Source organism: Schistocerca serialis, chromosome 2, assembly GCF_023864345.2.
Source record: "Schistocerca serialis cubense isolate TAMUIC-IGC-003099 chromosome 2, iqSchSeri2.2, whole genome shotgun sequence".
Lineage (NCBI taxonomy): Eukaryota > Metazoa > Arthropoda > Insecta > Orthoptera > Acrididae > Schistocerca > Schistocerca serialis.
The window spans coordinates 479,342,778-479,369,818 of record NC_064639.1 but is presented as its reverse complement, the minus strand read 5'-3'; the positions used below and the strand labels follow the sequence as shown (position 1 = coordinate 479,369,818).

General features: G+C 38.1%; 1 protein-coding gene across 4 annotated transcripts in view; it reads right to left on the bottom strand.

Annotated features, from left to right (window-relative positions):
• Positions 1 to 27,041, bottom strand: part of LOC126457404 ((E3-independent) E2 ubiquitin-conjugating enzyme UBE2O) — a 221,671-nt gene that overhangs the window by 160,611 nt on the left and 34,019 nt on the right. For all 4 annotated transcript variants that reach the window (XM_050093669.1, XM_050093670.1, XM_050093671.1 and 1 more), the window contains exons 2-5: positions 23,285 to 23,458; positions 12,308 to 12,466; positions 8,360 to 8,631; positions 3,228 to 3,412 (exon numbers count right to left, since the gene is read on the bottom strand). In XM_050093669.1, the coding sequence (XP_049949626.1) occupies positions 3,228 to 3,412; positions 8,360 to 8,631; positions 12,308 to 12,466; positions 23,285 to 23,458 (790 nt within the window). The remainder of the gene's footprint in view (positions 1 to 3,227; positions 3,413 to 8,359; positions 8,632 to 12,307; positions 12,467 to 23,284; positions 23,459 to 27,041) is intronic.

Below are 27,041 nucleotides of genomic sequence, written 5' to 3'. Positions count from 1 at the left end.
TCTTGCTGTATGTGAGGCTAGTAGTGTATGATACCTAACTATAGGAAGAAAATATACTCTCATAAATCACTCCATGTTTGTTATTTTTGAGCCTAAAAAGAGGATTTTTGAAAATTTGGATACCAAGCTTTGGAGGTAAGTTTGACCGGTTATTTTTGAATTTAGGGTATTTTGTGTAATAGACAATGTTGTAGAGGACACTTCTAAAAATGTCAATTGCAATGTTGTAACTTAACCCAGTGCAGAGATATTAAAATTTTCGTTAATGTCTACAGTCTGAAAAATCATCGCACACCTACAAATAAAAATGGCCACCATCCAGTAAAGGTGCAAGATAAATTATTTTAAAAAACTGTTTTGAACTTCTCAAATATAGGACAATCACATATAAAAAATTAAAATATTTAAAAATGGTCAAGCAACAATCACTGGACCACTTCATATGGATTGACTCTGCAGCTACACTCAAATAAGTAAAGCGCTCATTTCGCGCGCATCTTATGAAAATCTCTGGGAACTGCTACAATAATCGCGGCGTGGCAGCCAGTATGCAACGTGTTTAAGTACTTTCAACATATCACAAAAACAAAAAACCCTCTAGAAAAATGTGTAATGCTCAGAGTAACAGAATGTCTAATACAGAGAAAAACCACAGAATGCACTAATATGATTCCTAAAACCACGTCCAGGAATGCATGGAAGGATATTGTTCATAGTGTCTCTAGGAGTCAAAAGAAGACTTGATTCATAAAAACAATTAATAATTCTTGAAGACGAATGGAGGTTATGACAGACATAACTTTAGTGCAATTAAGAGTGTCTTCTATTGCACTACATATGAAATATAATTAAAATAATAACCAGGTGCAATTGTATAATGATAGTGGGAAACCTCTCATAAAAGAAGAAAGTAGTATGATACTATAAAGCAGAACAAGCAAAGATGTCAATTCCTGTAAGCTTCAAATACTTTAGTGTAATCTCCTATACCCACCAGAGAAGTGAAGGATACCACTCTCTCACTAAAAAATAAATATTTGTCTGTATGCAAGTAACTTACTGAAACACTACTCTAGTGAAACATAAGTATGTAGAATACTGAGATTTATACCTATATACCCAGAAAGGATGAAATATGCCAATGTAAAACCTCTTTAAAGAAAAGCGGTGGCGGGGTGAGGTGAAGGAATGCCTCCTACAGAAATATTACAGAAAAATTTCCACTTCTTATGGTACTTTCAAAATTATTCAAAAATTTGAAGTGTGTAATGACTGGACATTTTGAAGAAAAGGTAGTTTGAATTTCAAAGCAATATTGTGAATGAACATCAATCTTCACATTTGTGAAGTTCTTAAACAAGAACAATTTACCAGGGGGTATCTTCTGGGATTTCACTAACGGTTTTTGCAAAGTGGATCAATAGCTACTATTAGAAGTAGTATGACATCTGTAAGTTGCTGCAGAAATCCATTTTCAGCAGAAGGAAGCTGAAAATAACTGTGGAAGCTGTGGATTGCAAATCTGGAGTAATTAGCACATCAGACTGGGGTGTAAATCGTGCCGCCCTACAGGTTTCTGTTCTGGAACCTTTATTATTTCTGATTTATGCAAATGACCTCCTTGCAGGTAAGAATGGTGATCAGTGTAAATTTACTATGTTTCCAGATGACACAGCACTGTAACAGAAAAATCTATCAACCATATTCATCACAAACATTTTATTGAAATTCTGTAACTGGTTTACTGTTACCTCCCTTTCTGCCAAGCTAAGCAAGACAAATTTTACACAATTTCGATCAAGTTAAAGGAATACACTGGCACACAATAAATAACAAGTAGCTACCAACAGTTGATAGCAGCAAGTTTCTGGGTCTTCACTTAGACTGCAAACTAAACTGGAAACATTACACACTTCAAACTGTGAAGAGATCGAGCTCAGCTGCTTTTGCATTACGAGTACTCTCTTATGTTGGTGATCAAATGGTCACAAAGGCAGCTTATTTTGCTTATGTGTAGTCCATCATGCCACAAGGGATTACCTACAGGGCAAACTCTTCTCCTGCTCAAGAATCTTCATTGCTTAGAAAAAGAGTGATTGGAAAAATTTGTACAGTAAGTTAAAGAAGCCCCCAACGCGAACCGTTTAGCCAACTGAGAATACTTACCACTGTATTTCCAATACATTTTTCCTCGTATAACCTTCACATACAGTCCACATGCATGACACCAAACATAAGAATGACATATGCTATTAATCAAAAAATCTGGTCCTGGTACAGAGCAGTTCTAAGTATGCTGGTGGGGGGGGGGGGGGGGGGGGGGGACCGAGAGAGAGAGAGAGAAGAACACCACACACACACACACACACACACACACACACACACACACTTTGTCCCACTGAACTTACAAACATATGGAATATTCAATCCCTTTTCAAAAATAAACTCTGCTAATTTTTCTCTCATTCATTCTACTCTGTTAAGGAATCTGTGAATGAGAGCTCATCGCAGAAAAGATATAGTAAACTATTTCATTACTGTCAAATGTTAATACAAGTATTTTATGGGGATCATATTACTTGTTTAATTCAGTTTCTGCATAATGGAAATTTTATTTTTGTTGTGTATGTACAGCTGAACTGTACAATGATAACATCAGTATCAGCCAACTTTTGAACATGTCACCACTGAACTGTGAAGAAAACAGTAATTTGTTGTTTTATTCATAATACTGTAGTATTTGTTTGTAAATTTGTTGAATAGTATATTGTAATTGATTAGTCATGTAAATAGATGTAATCATTATCCTGATAAGTTTGACATCCAAGTCATGCTCATTGCTGTATGTATCAATGGTATATACATAAGTAAATAAATACTGCTGAATATCTGACTAACTTCTCCCTTTTGGTCCCCTTGTAAATGATTGCCCATCATTTCTTACTGGGTGAATGCCTTGGTAGTTATTTGAATGTCAAGTGGAAAAATAAGTCCAAATCATACTTCACTTTAATATACATGGTTAATGGAGAAGTTGATACAGCATTCAAGAGCAATTTTTAGAGAGATATGAATAAGTGATTGGTAATTGCCCAAACTTCTGCTACAGACAGTACACATTATTAAAACAACTGTATTTTCATATGGGGATAGTACGTGTGCCACTGGAAATAATACTTCTGTACTTGCGAGACTACTGGAGAAAGTCATTAACAAAAAATGCTTACCACGTGGCCGCCTTGTGCTCCTCTTATTTGGACCATTGACAATTGTATTTGATGACAGTATAAGCTCACGTTGAGATCGCCTCCACTGTTCCTTGGTGATAACTGTATCCTCATCACGGAAGGTATAGAAATTTCGGTCACCAACTTGCAATGTGCAAGGTTCAAACACATTCAGCAATTTCAGTCTGAAAAAAGGATGTCACATATCAGTTGATTTATTTGGACAAGATGAACAACACTGTACATGAAAAATGCTAATGAAAAGTAGCATACATTTTCCCCCCCTCTGATGGTTATGAATAGATAATTTTAAAACTGCTTGTTTCTATTTCATGTAAGTTAATCCTTATTTGATAATTTTACAACATGATTTACTCTTTACCCATATTTCAAAATTTCAATGTTCATTTGTTTTCTCTATTTAACCTTGTATATCTGACTTTTGCCACGTAAATTTAACGTCTATGAAATACCTACTTAACAGGCACAAGCAGATCAAACGTCAATATGTCAGCAGCTGGTAAGTTCTTGGTTTTCAGTTCTCTTTACAGGGTGTATATGTGGACAAGGAAAAAAAAATTCCCAGATTTCCCGGTTAAAAATACACTTTCTCCCAGGCGAAAATACACTTTTTCTGAGTTAAGTGACAGTACACTTTTCCTCGGCACTGTAAAACTCATCAATCCTTTGAATGTTTATGGTTTTATATACCGACGTAGAATTTCCCGGCACTTTAGAAAACGAAACTTGGGGGTGGGGGAACATGTTTTGAAAGACCTTTGATGTGCAGCAACACATATGCTGCATTTTTCATATTGCAAAGATATAAATCTGAATTCCAACAAACACTGCATGTCACTTTCCAAAGCATTGAAATCGAGATTGCGATGCACTTTTGTAAGCCAGTCATAGCTCATGTCGTGTGATCTCACCAACTGATGACAGCATAAGACATGTGATGCAGTCAGACAATAACAAGATCACTCTTAAGTAGCACGAACACACAAATAAGAAAAGTTAATGGTTTACATTAATATACATAGCATTCACATAAGAAGATTAATAAACTGGAAGAGAAACTAAGCTTCCAAATATAATGTTGATCTTTTATGCACATGTTACACTTTAAGATACATCAAACAAATGTGCCAGTAAATCTTTAATAACGATGTAAATGTCTGATCTTCTGGGCTCGAAATTCTTCTAAATGGTCGTCCTCAAAGAGTGGATTTTTAAATGAGAGTCAAACGCTTTGAGATTTAAGAAATTCATCATACATTCTCGCACATAGTTCATCTTGCGTAAACGGAAATTTACTTTGAATGTAACACTTTTCAAACCACCAATTGCAACATTTTCCCACAACCTGTTAGAAATAGGGTCATTTCAGCAGTTGTCAGAGAGAGCCAGATAACGGGCATCACCATGCTTGCGCAGCCGCGATGACGCAGGAAACCCTATGTTCCTATGTGTAAAACATTAAAAGATCTTACATTATGACAGAAAAGAAACAAGACATCAGAGGATACTTCAAGAGAATCAGAATTTCGTGAACCATACTAAAATACATAATTCAGCTTTAAGTGCACATTCGTATGTCCAGATTCGGATGCAAATTTTCTTGGAGTACCAGTACTGTATTATCTCACTTTTGGTTCTTTATTATCACATAATGCCATATGTGCACTTGAAATGCAGCAGTTGCCAACAGTGTGAAATTAAACACTGTTTCAAATAAATTGACTGCCTCAACGGAAAAGATGTAATAAAAGCCAAATCTCTTTAGCAAACCGACAAAAATAACTTCATTGTTCTGCAACGCGATTAATGCTTTCTGGTCAGAAAGGTGGACATAAAATCTGAAACTAATAACATATTTTAGCCTTCCGTGATTATGCAAACATATTTTAATTCATTTGCTAGCTCCCGGCCACAAAAATACATTTTGTTTTCATTTAACACGAGAGCAAGAAACATGGAGGAAACAACAAAACCACTGAACGTAAACACTGGTCACGTGGAGACAACTCACAACTCAGACTGCTCTGTGCATCAGCCCCGGATCTACGATATTTCCGAACCGGGACAATACTAGATAGTTGCACCCAGCCACACTTCTGTAACCAGAAGCAACTGCGCATGCCCAAGAGAATGCACACAACTACTCAAACGAATCTAATTTAAACAGTTGTCATGTCACGCTCATTGGAGGCAATTTGTTGTTACGAAGCATTGCATAGTCTTTCTAAAGCCTTTGACACACTTTGCTGTTGGCAGACGCTCGTCTGAGCACTGTGTTTTGTTATATATAACGCATTTCCTTTGCAACTTAAGTTTCATTTTCGTTTTCTTTTTTCCTCTCGTTCATGTTTTGTTGCTGCAGAATTATTCTGCAGTAGCAGGATACAGTAATATCCTCTGCTAGAGTATCGGTTCTTATCAGCCAAAAATCACAAAAATTTAACTGAAAACTACAACAATGAAAAATTCCCAGAATTCTAAACAATCCCTGGGTGTTTCCCGGTTTTCTCTTGGATAAAAAAAATTCCCGGGTTTTTCCCAGATCTCCCGGGTCGTATACACCCTGCTTTACGAATATTGTTTTGAATAAAATCTGAAACATTTGGTACAAATGTAGGCAAAGTGTTAAACTCAGAGAACAGCTTTAAAAAAGTTGGCAAGTGTATGGTTCATTTGAACACTATAGTTTTTTATTAGGCATGTTCCTATTTGAGAATCTATGTCCTTCTCTCCCTCCCACACTCAAACTTATTTACCCAGCCCAGTAACAGATTTAATGTGAACTCTAAATCATGGCACAACTTGGTATTTTTCATACACTTAGTATCACTGCAAGAGGTTAAAAAATCTGTAAGTATCAGAAAAATCCTAGAACTGAGGACTGAATCCCAAACCTCTGGATTAGTAGGCTGAAGTCAACAAAACCAAGAACATGTCTCAATTGCAACATCACACATCCCAGATGCAGCATTTCATTTGTGGATCAGATCACCATCAATATTTGTTTACAAATTAGAAAGGATCAATGCACCTTTTTGTGTTATCTGTAATTTGGAAACAGCAAGGACAAAGTGACAAAAATAAGGTTTCCAAATGAATTAATTAAAAAATGTTCCTTAGGTGATAAAACAAAAAGTAATTACTGATCTGGAAATGTCTGGGCATATGAAAAAGCTAAATTTGAATTTTTGGTGTTCAGGGTACATCTAAACACATACACGACAAACCAACGTAAAGCGCACAGTGAGGGATACTGTGTGTCTACTGTTGAAACCTTCACCCTATGAAATCTGCAAGAAAATTGCTAGCTATATTTTGATTGAAATAACTTTGCAGTTGAAATTTCCCCAAGTTGAGAGGTAGGGGCAGCCACCAGTCAACTGAAAGACTTTCTGAGCACCATGAATTGGCTGTTTTTATTATGTACACACAGTTTGCACAGTAAAACACTGCTGTTGCTTGTGGAGTTACTAAAAATAGTGAGCCATATAGTAAACAAACAGCTATTTTCTCTAGTGCCCAACAGTTATGAAACTTAAGGCTCATCACCAGATTCACAAAAAGCAGTGTCTGCTTGTGTCTGTATGTGTGGGTGGATATGTGCGTGTGTGCGAGTGTATACCTGTCCTTTTTTCCCCCTAAGGTAAGTCTTTCCGCTCCCGGGATTGGAATGACTCCTTACCCTCTCCCTTAAACCCCACTTCCTTTCGTCTTCCCCTCTCCTTCCCTCTTTCCTGATGAGGCAACAGTTTGTTGCGAAAGCTTGAATTTTGTGTGTATGTTTGTGTTTGTTTGTGTGTCTATCGACCTGCCAGTGCTTTCGTTCGGTAAGTCACCTCATCTTTGTTTTTTTTATATATATATATATATATATATATATATATATATATATATATATATATGAATATAATAGAGGGAAACATTCCACGTGGGAAAAATATATTCATCCCTATGAAATCCCCAAACCACCTTCCCTACCCTCTGGCTCCTACCCCTGTAACCGCCCCCGGTGTAAAACCTGTCCCATGCACCCTCCCACCACCACCTATTCCAGTCCTGTAACCCGGAAGGTGTACACAATCAAAGGCAGAGCCACGTGTGAAAGCACCCACGTGATTTACCAACTGACCTGCCTACACTGTGAAGCGTTCTATGTGGGAATGACCAGCAACAAACTGTCCATTCGCATGAATGGACACAGGCAGACAGTGTTTGTTGGTAATGAGGATCACCCTGTGGCTAAACATGCCTTGGTGCACGGCCAGCACATCTTGGCACAGTGTTACACCGTCCGGGTTATCTGGATACTTCCCACTAACACCAACCTGTCAGAACTCCGAAGATGGGAACTTGCCCTTCAGCATATCCTTTCTTCTCGCTATCCGCCAGGCCTCAATCTCCGCTAATTTCTAATTTCAATTTGCCGCCGCTCATACCTCACCTGTCTTTCAACTTCATCTTTGCCTCTGTACATCCGCCCCGACTGACATCTCTGCCCAAAAAATGCCCAAACTCTTTGCCTTTACAAATGTCTGCTTGTGTCTGTGTATGTGTGGATGGATATGTGTGTGTGTGCGAGTGTATACCTGTCCTTTTTTCCCCCTAAGGTAAGTCTTTCCGCTCCCGGGATTGGAATGACTCCTTACCCTCTCCCTTAAAACCCATATCCTTTTGTCTTTCCTTCTCCTTCCCTCTTTCCTGACGAGGCAACCATTGGTTGCGAAAGCTAGAATTTGTGTGTATGTATGTGTTTGTTTGTGTGTCTATCGACCTGCCAGCGCTTTTGTTTGGTAATATATATATATATATATATATATATATATATATATATATATATATATATATATATATATATATATATATATATATATATATATATATATATACACACACAAATCTGAGAACAATAGAATTCTGTAATGACTCAGATTTGTAGGTTTTGTCAAAACTAATACACAAAACAACAGACCGAAAAATTGATGAGATACTGGGAAAGATCAGTATGGTTTCAGAAGAAGTGCAAAACAGTGAAACTCATTTTCAACTACACAAAAATCCAATAGCTTTTAATTACAAGTTAACTTAAATAACAGAACAGAAAGGGTACAAACCTTTTCAAGTCTTCTCCCTGCACTAAAAATTTAGGCTGCTCCTTGTCATTGCCTGCTCCTTCACGGGAATATGCACGACACTGCCAGTGCACGCCAACACTTTCAGTTTTAACTTCTTCAACCACTACTTTGATAAATTTGTTAGGTTTCGAACGCATTGCCTTCATTTCTTTTGTACAGTGGACCCAATCAGCTTCTTCTAAACAATGTAGAGGTCCCCACAGAGTTTGGCCTGGGTAAAAGTCTTCACGGTGACCAGGAAACTCACATTCCTGAAAAATCAAATTATCAAGATAGAACTTTAAACTAGAATACAACAACCTACTACATAACACTGGATAATTGTATGTTGCGAGATTAAGCATTTTGTTCATTCCTTTGAACTGTAGCGAGGAGCAGTCTGTGGATGTTCTCAAATGACGTGGACCTCACAGATAAGGACAACTGAATTAAAAATTAATGTTCAATTAAAAATAGACAATTCTTTTTATAGGTATGTAAATATTTGCATACTGAAGCATAATTCCCAGGCAACTAAACCAAGCAGTGTCAAATGAACAAATTTACAATGATTTCTTATACACTAAAATGTATACATAAACTGGTTCCAAGAACTTCATCAACAGACTAGGTGAAACCAACTAGGCCCAAAAGGCCCACATTAAACTGTTCTTTCTAGTTTCTGAACATTTTTACAGTTGCCCAAAAATAATTTAAAATATAGGTTTCTGAAAAATGGACACTTTAATGCACAAAAGTAAGTAGCTTTGAGTCTTTATGTAGGTTGTTCTTATTCCTAGTACTGATTTTATGAACTCAGCTGTTAGTTGAAAAAAATACCTATGATTTACAACTAATTTCATTATGGAGTAAATATAATGAGGAAGAGTACTTGGATATCAAATTCTTTCTTCAATTCACAACATATATAACTAATAACTTTTAAACAATGAAAACTATTGGTTAGAGGAGATGTCCAAAAATACGAGAGCACATAATATACAACAGAATTAAGCAAACCACATCAGCTTTTTTTAAGTTTTAATATCAGCCATGTTTAAAAATATCAGAAGTTTACCTATTTCAGCAGCTTTATTCTGGTACTTTTTATCCAAACTAAATTAATAAATTTGTAATCGAAGAAATTTAATACTAATGAGTTTTACATCCCCACCTTTCACCATTTTCTCCTTACAAGTATCAGAGCCATCATCTGTGATGTTTCTTATGATTTTTTTGTTTCATTTTTGTTGTATACAGGTGAAGGTAGAGATGGAAAAGCAGCAAGCACATGGGATAGAACTATAGCACTGGTAAACTCATTGTGGCTGCAGGAAGAGGAGTTGTGTGTAGTGTACAATGATGGAGAAGAGGTTTTTTACAATACGCAGATGGCTCTGCCTGTAACAGGGCATAATAAGACTGCAAAGGAACTGCAACAGGATGTGCTAGGGAGAGAGGCGGGGGGAGGGGGAGGGGGTATCAACAGGTCTTGCACCTAGCTCTTCTTCCACAATGGCACGATCTACATGGCCTACATGGGTCATGCTTGCAGTCCGACTACTACCTATAGCATTGTCATCAATTGGGATGTGTCATTCAAACTTTTTCTTGGTGTCTTGATAAGGAGGTCAACTGGTTCATATTCCTAGATTTTCTTCTCCCTCTTTACAACTGAACATGGTGGCGAACAATGGGGATGGCATTCTGTGCAGGATACACATGTGAAGGGTTATTTGCAAGGGCTGCCCTCATCCACTGTCCTGCCACATGTCTGACAAGCACTGTCATTAGTGCAGTGGGACTACATGTATCCAAACCTCTGGCAACAAAAACATCTTATAGGAGAAGGGAAAGAGGGCTTTGACAACACACCTACAAACCCGTAACCTTAACTATCCCATGTAAAAATTTCCACTGTCCACCCTATTATCCTCGAGTCCTCTCTGGACGTGATGATCAGCATGATCTCCACACCACTCTAAGTTAGCACGCAGTTCTTGACTTGTTTGTAACTTGAGATCCAAATGGAAGGTGCTACTTAAATGCTGTTGAATCTGTTATGAGGGGAGATAGTAACTAGTACATCCATGAGTTGTCACATGCTTGAAGTGCTTCAATTGGTTGGTGTTCAATGTTCTGATCAGCAAAGATCCATTTCATATCATCTACAATGTAGCAACTTCTGACACAATAACCAATATTTTCAATGAAAAGCAGTGACTATGTTGTTGCAAAAGATTCTTTATCAGTTCTGGAGTGTACCAAGAACGGAGCATACTGTCCATTTCCATCCTCCTTGCCCGACTCTCATCTCATGACATCGCAAAAGAGGAAAACACCACCGTGGGATTGTATGCCTCTGCATTAAAATCTTGCTTTCTATCCATGTTGACATCCGTGTTGCACAACCACTGGTGTGTGAGAGTTGGACCCATTTCACTGCGAATGTTCGCCCTGATGCCATTCTGATCAGAGGCTCTCCCCAGGAGCTACCTAGTATAGCAGCCTTTACCTGGAATCCTGGTGCCCCAAACTAGACAGACACCTACTCCTTGGCACATGTGGGGAGGTTACATCTCGGGCATCAGCAATGTGATCCCTGCATTGTCAGGAGTGAGTTACAACCAGAAGGATACCTGACAACCCCCTCTCTCTGACAACAGGTTGGTTAGCGCTCTGGATTCCAATGCAAACATAAACTTACTCTAATAGTAAGTGTAGAACACCACAATGGATGGTGGATAGATTATGCTCCTCCTAAGGTGTCCTTCCCCAAATGGCCCACACTTCTGTGATATTTAAGCTAAAAACGTAGAGGCAAAGACTGTAAAATGAGCTAAAATGTATAAGAGTCTTAATAATGGCAGAGTTCTCAGCATAAAACCTTAGCTAAATATACAACTCCTTTAGTCACATCTTACAACAGGCAAAGATTTCTATTCTAGCTCACGGCACTGCAGGTGGGAATCTAAATGGCGGATGGCAACAAATCATAAACTGTTGTGAAGCAAGATTTCTGAAAATACTTTATTCGGGATGACAGGAAACTTCTCTCCCCCCCCCCCCCCCCCCCCCCATGAACCATGGACCATGGACCTTGCCATTGGCGGGGAGGCTTGCATACCTCAGTGACCCAGATAGCCGTACCGTAGGTGCAACCACAACGGAGGGTTATCTGTTGAGAGGCCAGACAAACGTGTGGTACCTGAAGAAGGGTAGCAGCCTTTTCAGTAGTTGCAGGGGCAACAGTCTGGATGATTGACTGATCTGGCCTTGTAACACTAACCAAAATGGCCTTGCTGTGCTGGTACTACGAACGGTTGAAAGCAAGGGGAAACTACAGCCATCATTTTTCCTGAGGGCATGCAGCTTTACTGTATATGTAAATGATGATGGTGTCCTCTTGGGTAAAATATTCTGGAGGTAAAATAGTCCCCCATTCGGATCTCCGGGTGGGGACTACTCAGGAGGACGTTGTTATCAGGAGAAAGAAAACTGGCATTCTACAGACTGGAGCGTGGAATGTCAGATCCCTTAATCGGGTAGGTAGGTTAGAAAATTTAAAAAGGGAAATGGATAGGTTAAAGTTAGATATAGTGGGAATTAGTGAAGTTCGGTGGCAGGAGGAACAAGACTTCTGGTCAGGTGAATACAGGGTTATAAATACAAAATCAAATAGGAGTAATGCAGGAGTAGGTTTAATAATGAATAAAATAATAGGAGTGCGGGTAAGCTACTACAAACAGCATAGTGAACACATTATTGTGGCCAAGATAGACACGAAGTTACTCTCTTGCTACTAAGCATTTACTACAAACACACACATCAATTTGAAAGTAGGTTTATTAATTTATATTCTCTCATAAATGAAACTTTCAACTTCACTGATTCTCATATAACTTTCTACAAACTTCAGTGCGTATTTCATTAATATACAATACTTACACAATCTCGCTTTTCATTGAAGTCTTCTAAACCACATGCATCAATGTCATTCACAACACATCGAGACCCATCAGCACAGCGTAGCTGAAGTTTAGATTGCACAGTTTTTATTCCTCCTACCCAGGAATCAAGACAGGCAGCAATATCGGCTGCAAACTCCTACAACACAATAAATATCACTTAATAAACGATGTAATCATCTTATAAGGACAAAAAAGTCAGGGGCAGAAGCTGTCTGTCTGTCTGTCTGGCTGGCTGGCTGCCCTTCCTGTTGCCAAAGTTGTCAGTTAACCTAATGGGGAAAGTATTGTGTGGTATCTGACTGAGTCTTGCATGTGTGGTATCTGACAGAGTCTTTCAGACTTTTTGTGCATGGTTTTGTATTTTGACTGCATCTGACATTTTCTGAACTGGAAACTGAATGCCACCAAGTTGCACAAAAAGCCTAAAAATCATCACTCATGCTGGCCACTGTACCAAAATATTGGCTGTTAATAAGGATTCAAACCAGGTCTGGCTACCCCTCTTTCTCTTACATCATTAAACTGCAGATTAAGCTATGCAGGTTGTCACAAGAGGAGTATTCAAAATGCAGGGATACAACAGGAATGGTAATTTGAAGCAAAATAGTCTAGTAAAGATGGGTTCTAAAACACATACCTTACGAGCTCTGAGCAGTTGTTCAGTAAGAGGGACGTGTTTCATAGCAGCAAAGAAGAACAAACGGTCATAGCTCTTAAGGTATGCCCTTAAGATCCATGTTTACTAAAATTTCTTGCTTCAAATCATTGTTCCAGTCATATCCCTAAGTACTGACCATTCCTACTGGAACACCCTCTATAAGACAGTCAAGTGAAGTAGGATACACAGGTGGAAAACAGTGATGAAAAGTATATCAAAATCTCCAGGCGCAACCAACATTAATAATGTATCTGCTGTATTGGAGGTGTGTGTTGTGCCATTTTGCAGTGCAAAATAAGTAAATGAAAATTCTACTGTAATACTATCAATGTCCTTTAAAATTTAACCACAGAGTTACAATAATGGAAATTCCTGGGCAGAAAAATAAAACAACAGAAAGGCAACCACTTACCTACAGGTGACTGGTGCACAGCACACAGAAACACATATTAGAAAACAGTTAACACTAGCTTTCAATCTCTTGCTCTTTTGGTTGCCTTTCCCTTATTTTACATAATCAGATTGTTTTTATTGTGTACATCCAGGTTTTATTTCCCAAACCATTAATTATTACTGCAAATATTTCTTCATGTATCTGCATTAATCGCAAGTACAGAAGCCATCTTTGGAGTAAAGTGCTTACAACTTTCATTCTAATTAAATATTTCAGTGTCATTACCCAAACCAAAACAAAGTTCAAGATGTGGATAAAAGAAGAAAGCTTATCAAAAGCAGCATTAACTCAGGAAAAAATGACAATAAATTTGAGCCTGTTGTTATAGTAGTGCTTCACCAAATCATCTAGTGCAACTCCCTAATGCTGCAATCAACTTTTCTCATTTGTATACACCACAAAATTGCATATCTGAGAGTGGGTGATCATACTGTGAGACATACGGGCACTGCTCATAACTATGGTGTTCAAATGTGTTGGGAAATTATCATCATCATATTCACTGTGATGAAGGACAACTGGAAAAGGAAAAAAATTATGAATTAAAATCCTGTCGACAATAAGGTTGTTAGATACAGAACATATTTTCAGAATAGGGAAGGGAACTGAACTTCTCCTTGCCAAGGGAATCATCCTGGAATTTGATTTATGTAACTATGGAAAACTACAGGAAATCTAAATCTGGATGACCAGATGGGGATCTGAGCTACTGTCTTGCCTGTGTGTCACCTTGCTCTGTGAGGGAAAAATAATAAGACTAAGATCATGCTAAACTGATCACATACAAGTAACAAATTCTACCCACAAGTTTGTGGTGTATATGAGATGAGGACTGAAATGTCTATCACTCACTCACTATCTGTTGCACGAGCAAATGTTTGCAATGGACATGCAAACTGAAACAGCCTCAATGGCAGCTCATTCTCTTTCTTGACAAGTCGTGGTTCAGATTTAAAAATGACAGTAGCCTTACTTTGATTAGCAAGAACCCAACAGCCTTCATCATCTTTTAAACATCTATTACAAGGATGCTTCTGGATGTGGCAATGTCTGTGTATAGTATGGTACACTTTTAGAAAGGTACAGAGATTCCCACTATTCTCATATGGCATTACTAGATGCACGTGAATGACATTTTTCATGACTACACGCATCCTTCACTCTGAAATAGGTGGTAATTTCACACCACAAGATAATGTTACACCAGTACACAGATGTATCACCAACTGTTACAATGCCATGGATACAAAAGAATTTTTTTAACTCTGCCAATATCTTTTACTGCTATAAAATACTATGTTTCATGTAGTCTTTACTCAAAGAATGATTTATTCAAAGATAAAACCTTCCCACATCACAAATGGTATACTAATTGAGATGGATTGTTGGTGCAACAATAATCAAACAGTTTTCTACATCAACAGATTATGCACTCTCAGCCACCATCTCTTTCCCAACCGCAGATCAGGGTCAGTGGCAGACACAGTGGACTTTCTGTACTGCTCATACATTGGCAATGTGTAAGTTTTGCGTAGTGAGTAGAATGATACTTTCACGAAACTAATGAGATGCGAGAAGAGAGGCAATTTACTTCTAGTGCTGAAACTGAAAACATTCTCTTGTAAGCTGTTTATTCACGGCTTTGTTCAGATATTTTTTTAAATTATAGTTCAGAATTCTGTTAAACAGACTGCTCTCATTTATTTGGGCTCCATGGTGATGCAGTATGGTGGGATTTGTCACTTTCAATTCCAAAAGAATGAAAAAGTATAAACACTTTGCCATCTGTACGTCTCGTACAAATTTATTCGCTTGGCGTCGGCAGCAGTAATTCAGATTACTCGGCTTGTCGCCGGCTGTCCTTGACATTATTGGGAGATTATAAATTGTTAAGTTTTATTAATCTCATCGGTTTCTCAATCCTGTTCTACTACTTTCATGAAATTTCGAAGATATACATACGTAAATAAATACAAAATTTGTTTGTTTCATATATTTATTTGCACTGTCCTTGGTACTTAGTATTTCTCCTTCATATGATATGCAGTAAAACAGTCTTCAAGGTGTAATGCAACTCCACAAGACTTGCACACTAAGTTGTTCGTTGTTCTTTTGTTTCTGGCACATACGTGGTAGTTTCTTCATTTTCATTTATTTGTTTATTCGTTTTGGAAACAAGTATTAGTTGGTGTTGCTTTGTATGTCTGGAAAGTCTGTCAACTGGATCATGATGAGTCATATGCAATGTAGTAGCAACCTCCAAGTTTTGCTCAGAAGCACGTACATGGTCTTTCATCCACAAATCAGACACTTTCAATACACAATCGTTAAATCGGAGACACTAGTGTCCTGTACTGAAATCTCCGGGTGGGAAATACTCAGGAGGACATTGTTGTCAGGAGAAAGAAAACTGGCGTTCTGCAGACTGGAGCGTGGAATGTCAGATCCCTTAATCGGGCAGGTAGGTTAGAAAATTTAAAAAGGGAAATGGATAGGTTAAAGTTAGATATAGTGGGAATTAGTGAAGTTCGGTGGCAGGAGGAACAAGACTTCTGGTCAGGTGAATACGTGTTATAAATACAACATCAAATAGTGGTAATGCAGGAGTAGGTTTAATAATGAATAAGAAAATAGGAATGTGGGTAAGCTACAACAAACAGCATAGTGAATGCATTATTGTTGCCGAGATAGATATGAAGCCCACACCTATCACAGTAGTACAAGTTTATATGCCAACTAGCTCCGCAGATGTCAAAAAGATTGATGAAATGTTTGATGAGATAAAAGAAATTATTCAGATAGTGAAGGGGGACGAAAATTTAATAGTCATGGTCGACTGGAACTCAATAGTAGGAAAAGGAAGAGAAGGAAACATAGTAGGTGAATATGGAATGGGAGTAAGGAATGAAAGAGGAAGCCGCCTGGTAGAATTTTGCACAGAGCATAACTTAATCATAGCTAACACTTGGTTCAAGAATCATAAAAGAAGGTTGTATACATGGAAGAACCCTAGAGATACTGGAAGGTCTCAGATAGATTTCCAGGGGCAGCTTTGGACTCTGATTATAATCTATTGGTTATGAACTGTAGTTTAAAACTGAAGAAACTGCAAAGAGGTGGGAATTTGAGGAGATGGGACCAGGATAAAATGAAAGAACCAGAGTTTGTAGAGAGCTTCAGGGAGAGCATTAGGGAACGATTGACAAGTATGGGGGAAAGAAATACAGTAGAAGAAGAATGGGTAGCTTTGAGGGATGAAATAGTGAAGGTCGCAGAGGATCAAGTAGGTAAAAAGACGAGGGCTAATAGAAATCCTTGGGTAACAGAAGAGAAATAGAATTTAATTGATGAAAGGAGAAAATATAAAAATGCAGTAAATGAAGCACGCAAAAAGGAATACAAACGTCTCAAAAATGAGACTGACAGGAAGTGCAAAATGGCTAAACAGAGATGGCTAGAGGACAAATGTAAGGATGTAGAGGCTTATCTCATGAGGGGTAAGGTAGATACTGCCTACAGGAAAATTAAAGAGATCTTTGGAGAAAAGAGAACCACTTGCACGAATATCAAGAGCTCAGATGGAAACCCAGATCTAAGAAAAGAAGGGAAAGCAGAAAGGTGGAAGGAGTATATAGAGGGTCTATACAAGGGCGATGTTCTTGAGGACAATATTATGGAAAAAATACAGTAGAAGAAGAATGGGTAGCTTTGAGGGATGAAATAGTGAAGGTCGCAGAGGATCAAGTAGGTAAAAAGACGAGGGCTAATAGAAATCCTTGGGTAACAGAAGAAATATTGAATTTAATTGATGAAAGGAGAAAATATAAAAATGCAGTAAATGAAGCACGCAAAAAGGAATACAAACGTCTCAAAAATGAGATCGACAGGAAGCACAAAATGGCTAAACAGAGATGGCTAGAGGACAAATGTAAGGATGTAGAGGCTTATCTCACGAGGGGTAAGGTAGGTACTGCCTACAGGAAAATTAAAGAGATCTTTCGAGAAAAGAGAACCACTTGCACGAATATCAAGAGCTCAGATGGAAACCCAGATCTAAGAAAAGAAGGGAAAGCAGAAAGGTGGAAGGAGTATATAGAGGGACTATACAAGGGCAATGTTCTTGAGGACAATATTATGGAAACGGACGTGGAGGTAGATGAAGATGAAATGGGAGATATGATACTGCTTGAAGAGTTTGACAGAGCACTGAAAGACCTAAGTCGAAAAAAGGCCCCGGGAGTGGACAACATTCCATTAGAACTACTGACAGCCTTGGGAGAGCCAGTCCTGACAAAACTCTACCATCTGGTGAGCAAGATGTATGAGACAGGCGAAATCCCCTCAGACTTCAAGAAGAATATAATAATTCCAATCCCAAAGAAAGCAGGTGTTGACAGATGTGAAAATTACCGGATTATCAGTTTAATAAGCCATGGCTACAAAATACTAACACGAAGTCCTTACAGACGAATTGAAAAACTAGTGGAAGCCGACCTTGGGGAAGACCATTTTGGATTCCGTAGAAATGTTCGAACACGTAAGGCAATACTGACCCTATGACATATCTTAGAAAATAGATTAAGGAAAGGCAAACCTACGTTTCTAGCATTTGTAGACTTAGAGAAAGCTTTTGACAATGTTTACTGGAATACTCTTTCAAATTCTGAAGGTGGCAGGGGTAAAATACAGGGAGCGAAAGGCTATTTACTATTTGTACAGAAACCAGATGGCAGTTATAAGAGTCGAGGGGCATGAAAGGGAAGCAGTGGTTGGGAAGGGAGTGAGACAGGGTTGTAGCCTCTCCCCGATGCTATTCAATCTGTATATTGAGCAAGCAGTAAAGGAAACAAAAGAAAAATTCGGAGTAGGAATTAAAATCCATAGAGAAGAAACAAAAACTTTGAGGTTTACCGATGACATTGTAATTCTGTCAGAGACAGCAAAGGACCCGGAAGAGCAGCTGAACGGTATGGACTGTGTCTTGAAAGGAAGATATAAGATGAACATCAACAGAAGCAAAACGAGGCTAATGGAATGTAGCCGAATTAAATCAGGTGATGCTGCAGTAATTAGATTAGGAAATGAGATGCTTTAAGTAGTAAATGAGTTTTGCTATTTGGGGAGCAAAATAACTGATGATGCTCGAAGTAGGAAAGATATAAAATGTACCCTGGCAACGAAAAGGAAAGCGTTACTGAAGAAGAGAAATTTGTTAACATCGAGTATAAATTTAAGTGTCAAGAAGTCGTTTCTGAAAGTATTTGTATTGAGTCTAGCCATGTATGGAAGTGAAACGTGGACGATAAATAGTTTAGACAAAAAGAGAATAGAAGCTTTCAAAATTTGGTGCTACAGAAGAATGCTGAAGATTAGATGGGTAGATCACATAACTAATGAGGAGGTACTGAACAGAATTGGAGAGAAGAGAAATTTGTGGCACAACTTGACTAGAAGAAGGGATCAGTTGGTAGGGCATATTCTGAGGCATATAGGGATCACCAATTTAGTATTGGAGGGCAGCGTGGAGGGTAAATATCGTAGAGGGAGACCAAGAGATGAATACACTAAACAGATTCAGAAGGACGTAGGTTGCAATAGGTACTGGAAGATGAAGAAGCTTGCACAGGATAGAGTAGCATGGAGAGCTGCATCAAACCAGTCTCTGGACTGAAGACCACCACAACAACAGCAGCAATCATTGATCCTTTCTTTTTTTACAATTCCCATGAGGATAGCAAGCACAAATCGTTTTCAAAGTTCGGGTCCCATAATGTTGACAAATTTGCCTTTTTTAAATCCAGTTTCCTTCTATTGCAATTTTGACTGTAGTACTTGTTGATTTAGTCGCTTGCTAATATATTCAAATAGATCGTTCCCAATATATAATTCTACAATAGCCTCAACACACTGTATATCTTTGGGAAATAGATTTGGACACAGAGATCCTTCAGATTTATTACTGGTCCTTGGTAAATCAAAGTCTGACCACTGTGCACTGTCTTCTTCGTCCGATTCATCCGAATCAGTTGACAACCGTAGCCTTCGCCGAATTCTTCTTGGACGTATTTCATTATCTTCTGACGATTCTGCTTCACTTTTATTTTTTTGATATCCAATGTCTTCTTGCCAATAGGCCAAGTCGTCCAGAAAGTCAGACAAGATGTCTGCACATTCATCATAAATAATTGTATTGTCTCTTCTGTCTGTCATGATGAACAGGCACAAATACTTATAAAAACCAAAAACTTGTTGACATGTGTAACTTACTGTTACCTAAACAAATCACCAACAGAATGCAAAAATTACTGAAGTGCTGTCGCCGGCCACTGTGCAATACTATGCTCAAGACACTACTATGCGGTCGCCGGCCACTGAGCGATACTATGCACGCGACACCATTGTGATGTCGCCTGCTGTTGACTGCTATTTCGCGCACGACACCACTGTACTGTGGTGTCGACAGACAGCATAGTGTTAAGTTTGACGGCAAAAATACTGTAGAAGTGTGTAACGTTACTATTAATGACAGTGTGGAAGTGCAGCAAAAGCTGCCATTTTTCCACATCTTTAATCCAAAAGAAGTCCTGGACTGCTAGAAGCAAATTAAAAATTGGGACAATTCTGCAATTCAGATGTATGTGGGTGAGTAAGTCCGGATCTGAGTTTATATCCGACAAACTGGACATGGCTACGAAAATTGTTGTTAATTGGAGACAATTTTGTGGGGACATTCATGAAGAAGTATGCCTTAGACAAAATTTGAAATTTGATGGTTAAGTAGTAATTGTTGAGACAGACAAGTCTTAGTTTGGTTGGTTGGTTGATTGGGGGAGGGAACCAAACAGCAAGGTAATCAGTCCCATTAGGTTAGGAAAGAAGCAGAAGGAAGTCACCCTTGCCCTTTCAAACGAATCATCTCAACATTTGCCTGAAGTGATTTAGGGAAATCATGGAAAGCCTAAATAAGGATAGCCGGATGTGGGTATGAACTGTTATCCTGCCGAATGTGATCCAGTGTGCTGTCTTAAATGGCTCTGAGCACTATGGGACTCAACTGCTGAGGCCATTAGTCCCCTAGAACTTAGAACTAGTTAAACCTAACTAACCTAAGGACATCACAAACATCCATGCCCGAGGCAGGATTCGAACCTGCGACCGTAGCGGTCCTGCGGTTCCAGACTGCAGCGCCTTTAACCGCACGGCCACTTCGGCTGGCGTGCTGTCTTAGTTTGGCCTAAATAACTATGGGAGATGGGACAAAAAGAGAGATAGATGGGGTTTGGAGGAATACCAGGAGGATCATACAAATGATTCCCCCTCCCCAGTGATCAAACACTGTTCTGCTGGACATTACTGTTGAAAACATTTTTCCATGCACGACAATAATTTCAATGTTTTCATGAGTAAAAGAGCTGAAAGATAAGGATTTTCGACATTTCACTATCACATGCTATGACACATGATGGTACAAGTACCACGGTGAACGCATGGGCTGCTATCAAAAGGTCACTTCATAACAAAAGGCAGTGCATGGCATTTTTTGATAGCTACTTGTCTGAATAGTGTGGAAAAAGCAGAATCAAAACGAATCAGATATGTTTTTGTGCTTTTTGACAACTGTTGTCTTGGTTTGCAATCCATATGAATAAAATTTCTTCCAGTTTCATATTTATTTATTTATTCTCCATTCACAATACTTAATCCTACCATAAGCAGCTATTCTATTAATAATAGTGGGTGCCACAAATATTTGACTGTTTTGCCCCCATTATGTCACTAACTACAAGGTTATGGTTAGACTGGAATGTGAGAGGATCATCGAGAGCTGGTAACACCAAGGAATGTAAAAACTGCAAGTGAAATGAATAGCAATTAAATGTATAATCTTAGTTGTCACTAATATCTTGACTCTTTCTTTTGAATGTTTTGCTATTTCCAAGATTGTGATATACTGACATGAAAAAATATTTCTCCATTTCTTGCTTGCAGGCATGTCTTCTGTCTGGTGCTCTCTCACTGGCAGTGTAGAACCAGTATCCCCTTTTGTTCCCATCATGCCTCACGGTGAATACAGACAGTATCGTAGCACGAGGCACGTAAGTACATCACTGGCCCTAATCTAGACATTTACCCAGCAGTGATTTTCTCAGAGAGAAAATTGAGACTGTAATTTCTCGACATTGGAATCTCAATCCTTCCCTGAAACTTCCAATGGTATATATATTTGGCAATAGGATAACATCAATTATCATCGAAGCATTGAGTCACGTAAAAGCAACAAACTACAGAGTAAAACTGTGGCTACAGGCAAGACAATGTTTCATATATTTCTCACTATCTTGAAAATGTATCTTGAACAAAATTACTTCTTCAATGCCAACCATCACTCATTCTAAAAACATCGACCATGTGAAAGCCAACTCGCACTTTTCTTGCACAACCTACTGAAAACGTTTGATCATGACAATCAGGTAGATGCAGTATTTCTCAATTTCCGAAAAGCACCTGACTCAGTACCACTCCTACATTCATTGTCAAAAGTATGATCATATGGCGCATCAAGTGAAATTTGTGACTGGATTGAGGACTTTTTGGTACGGATGGAAAGCTATGTTATCTTGAGTAGAGAGTCATTGTCAGATGAAGCGGAACTTCAGATGTGCCCCAGGGAAGTGTGTTGGGACACTCGTTGTTAATGTTGTATATCAATGGCCTTGCACACAATATTAATATTAAACTTGGACTTTTTGCAGATGATGCAGTAATCTATGACGAAGTACTGTCTGAAAGAAGCTACTTAAATATTCAGTTAGATCTTGGTAAGACTTCAAAGTGGTGCAGAGATTGGCAACTTGTTTTTAATGTTCAGAAATGTAAAATTGTGCATGTTACAAAACAAAAGAAACATAGTATCCTACAACTGTAATATCAATGAGCCACTGTTGGAATCAGACAAATCATACAAATACATGTATTTCACATTTCATAGTGATATCAAATGGAATGATCATATAGCCTCAGTTGTTGGTGAAGCAGAAGGTAGACTTCGGTTTATTTGTAGATTACTGAGAAGGTGCAACCAGTCTACAAAAGAGATTGCTTACAAATCACTTGTGTGACTGTTTCTCGAATATTGCTCAAGTGTGTGGTACCCTTACCAAATAGGACTAACAAGGGATATTGAATGTATACAGATAAGGGCAGCACGAATGGTCACAGGTTTGTTTGACCTGTGAGGTGTGGCACACAAGATACCGGTGACTCTTGAAGACACACAAATTATCCAGAGAAAGTCTATTACCAAAGTTTCAAGAATCACCTTTAAATGATGACTCTACAAATATACTACAACCCACTACATATCACTCACATAGGGATTGTGAGGACAAGATTACAATAATTACTGCACTGGGAATTCATACAATAATTTTTCCTATGCCCCATACATGAATGGAACAGGAAGAAATCCTAATAGCTGGTACAATGGGATGTACCCTATGCCATGACCCTCACAGTAGTTTGCGGAGTATAGGTGTAGGTGTGGATGTAAATGAAGATATAGGTGCTGCACTCAAGGAAGAAACAATACCCAGAGTTATCTCGACTACACAACTGGTTACACTGTCTTGGTACCCACGAACTCCCCTCAAACTAAACCACCAGTTACAATACACTGTAAAACTTGGTTTCTTTTGTATAAAGCTTCCAAAGATATTAACATGTATTTATTTATTTATTTACTTATTTATTATTTCTCCACCCTTAGACAAATTTCAAAATCCATGGATAACTGATTGTTTACTTTCAAGGCCATTAAAATACAAACAGAGTAAATGTCTCACCTCCAGAGGTATTAGGTGTTCACTCTTGACATTTGGAATGACTTGCTTACTGCCAACAACTTGGACACTGGCAGTCACTCGTATGTCACGACAATATCCACGCTGTGTGTCCTTGCCCTTCACCATACGTCGAACAACATCACCGGGCATCAATGAACGATCGGCCAAACATACCTAAATGAAAAACACAACACAACAGACTACTTACAATATCATCAGATGACTAACGAAATGCACATTTAATACACTGTAATAAATAGTTTTAAGATGGAATCTTGGAGCCACAACTTACGTAAATAAATATGCAGAAATAATTGAGCAACAAATACATAAAAGGTAAGAACAGCTTACCTACTTAAAATTTCACTTATTTATAGAACACTTTCCCAACACTCAATAAAGAAATCTTAGCCAGAATTCTGACAATACGGAAAGTGCCTGTGGAATGTAGTACCTCAACCATTCTCTAAGGTCAATTTAGTACGAGGTGAGTTTGAAGAGTCCATGCAAAGGCCAACAGATGGCACCACTGGTGCGTATTGAGATCATGTTTAGTTAATAGCATCTTTGGAAAGAACGCACACCGAGTTTCAGCCATATTGGTCTATTTCTTTGTGTTTTGCATTCATGTGAATCGACGACGTACAGTGATTGTCAAAAAATGGACAAAAAAGAATTTGATTTGGTGATTAAACCTTACTTTATGAAAGGCAAAACGCCTCAGGAGACTAAAGAGAAGCTTGATAAACATTACAGTGACTCTGCACCTTTGATTAGAACAGTTTATAAGTGGTTTCAAAATTTTCGGAGTGGCCATATGGGCATAAGTGATGCTGAACGTTCTGGATGCCCTGTTGAGGTTACGACTCCAGAAATCATTGATAAAATCCACGTTATGGTGATGGATGACAGAAGAGTTAAGATTGCTAGTGCTATGGGCATCTCGAATGAACAGGTACATAATATTTTGCATAAACATTTGGACATGTAAAAGCTACCCGCAAGATAGGTTCTGCAATTGTGGAATCGTGTGGAGTTTTGCAAGGATGGTTTGCAGCTGTTCAGGAAGAATCCGCAGGACTTTAAGTGTCGTTTCATCACTGTGGATGAAACATGGATACATTAGTACACTCCTGAGACCAAACAACAATCTAAACAATGGGTTACCAAGAGGGAATCTGAACCAAAAAAGGCGAAGACCATTCCTTCGGCTGGAAAGGTTATGGCGACTGTCTTTTGGGATTCGCAGAGGATAATTTACATCGACTATCTGGAAAAGGGTAAAACTATTACAGGTACGTATTATTCATCGTTATTGGACCGTTTGAAAACCGAGCTGCAAGAAAACTGCCAGCAATTGGACTGCAATAAAGTCCTTTTCCATCACAACAATGCACCAGCAAACACCTCAGCAGTTGTGGTCCCAAAATTAATGGAAATAACATTCCAACTCATTTTACATCCCCCCCCCCCATTCTCCAGACTTGGCTCCCTCGGACTACTATTTGTTCCCCAATTTGAAGAAATGGCTGGCAGGAAAAAGGTTTTATTCAAACGAAGAGGTGATCGCAGCAACTAATAGCTATTTTGCAGACTTGGACAATTCCTATTATGCAAAAGGGACCAACAAATTAGAACAGTGTTGGGTGAAGTGTATAAGTCTAAAAGGAGACTATGTCGAAAAAAAGGTTTACACCAAACAGGTAAGTAGTTTTTATTTTTGCAATGACTTTTCAAATGGCCCTCATATTTGACCACTGTGACTTATCATTGTCCAGGTTATTTGTAAGCACAATACTTTTAAATATAGTTGATACAGAAACATTTAAAAAATGGATATTAGGGGTCACTGTAGATCATGCAAAGTTTCATATCCCATTACGAGCATGAGTGCTGTCACAAAATTAACAGCAACTTTGAAAAATAGCATTTTCAGAACTATGCATATTTTGCTCTATTTCCATATCCAATTTTTATGACAACATCGTAATCTCCATGCATACAAATTGTGCCTTATGATGTAAATGTAATATTTCTACAAGGTATTCCTAAAGTATGCAAAAATTGTGCCCTCACTAAAGATAGGTAATGCAGGAAGTATTGAAACAACAGGTCAGTTTCACTACGGTCTTCTTTCTCAAAAATAAATCAATCTCTTACGAAGGACAGGCTGAAGAGTTTAACAATGCACAGTTTGGTTTTCAAAGTGAGAGAAGTACAATATTGTCCACTACGGAGTTCATAAAAGTGGTTTTTGGAACTCTTGACAGGGATGACTGTAATTCAGGCATATCCTTAGTCGTTTTCAAGACCTTTGACAATGCTGACCATAAATTACTGCTAAATCAGCTAGAGATGCTAGGTGTAAGAGGCGTAGCAAATAAGTGGTTGCAAAAAGGTGTAAAAGGTAAGGTAGTCCACACATCTGCTGATGGCAACTTTTTAGTAAAACAATTGGCAGGCAAGAAACACAAACATGGGTGTCCCTCAGAGTAACATATTGAACCTAGTTCTGTTCTTATTATGTGTCAATGACTTTCCAGATAGTATACAACATAGAGAAGAGTCCTCTTTACCGATGACAGCAACATCATAGTCACTGGTAAAGCACCACAGCCCGAGGCAGAGAAAGTATATGAAACCCTCAAGGATGTTTACTGTTGGGCAGTAAGAAGTAAACTGACACAGAACATAACAAAAACAAACAGTATTCACTTCGGCATAAAGAAGAAAAACAACCCTGTCACATTAGGCACACAAGACAAATCTGTTGATTATATAACAAGTACAAAGTTTTTATCCATGAATACTGATCATCAGTTAACCTGGAATGAGTACACAAAGATACTGGCAAAAAGAATGTCATCAGCATGTTATGCTTTTTTGGTGACACACTATTCCTATGTATACTTTATGCTTAGCTATGGGGTTCTTTTCTGAGGATTAAAGGCATGAAACATGGACAACACTTTTAAATTGCAGAAAAAGGTGGTAAGAATAATAACTAGTAGTAGTAGTTGAGCTCATTGTAGAGAGCTATTTAGAAAATTGAGCATCCTTATTGCACCAAGTAAATACATCTGTCGATGTGTGGTGTGTATCAAGGATAACTGTGCTTAGTATTCCACTAATTAGTTCTACATACAGTCATGGTGCGAGAGCCAGTATGGATTTACATTTATCAACAAAAAATAAATAAAAACCTCAAAAGAGATTTTAACAAATAAAAACCTTGAAACAGATTTTCTATCAGGGAACACAATTGTATAACAAACCGCCTAAGGAAACGAAAGAAATGACTGAAATACAAATGTTCAAAAAGTAGCTCGTACTTAATGCATCCTACACAATTAAAGATTACTTGGAAGACTCAGTAGTTAGTAATAATGAAAAGGATTCTATACCCTGCTGCATTTAAATTAAAGTGTCATTCCATGGGAAGTTAACTAATAAAAAAATAAATAATAAATTTGAACCTTAATTACACAGAATTTTGTAATTTTTTCCTTTTTATTTTACATCAAACTAATTTTAAATCCAAAATTTAATTCGTTTTTGGAAATTTCATTTTTGTATTGTTAATTTTAAAGTTATCAAAATTGTGCAATTTGTCATATCTTTAAACGTTAAAATGTTCACGTCTCAAAAACTATATTATGTATGCACCTGAAATTAATTCCATTTTATTCAGTTTATTGTAAGCTTTAAAAATGTGTACTACTGGAACACATCCATTAAACTGCTAAACTTTCCCAAA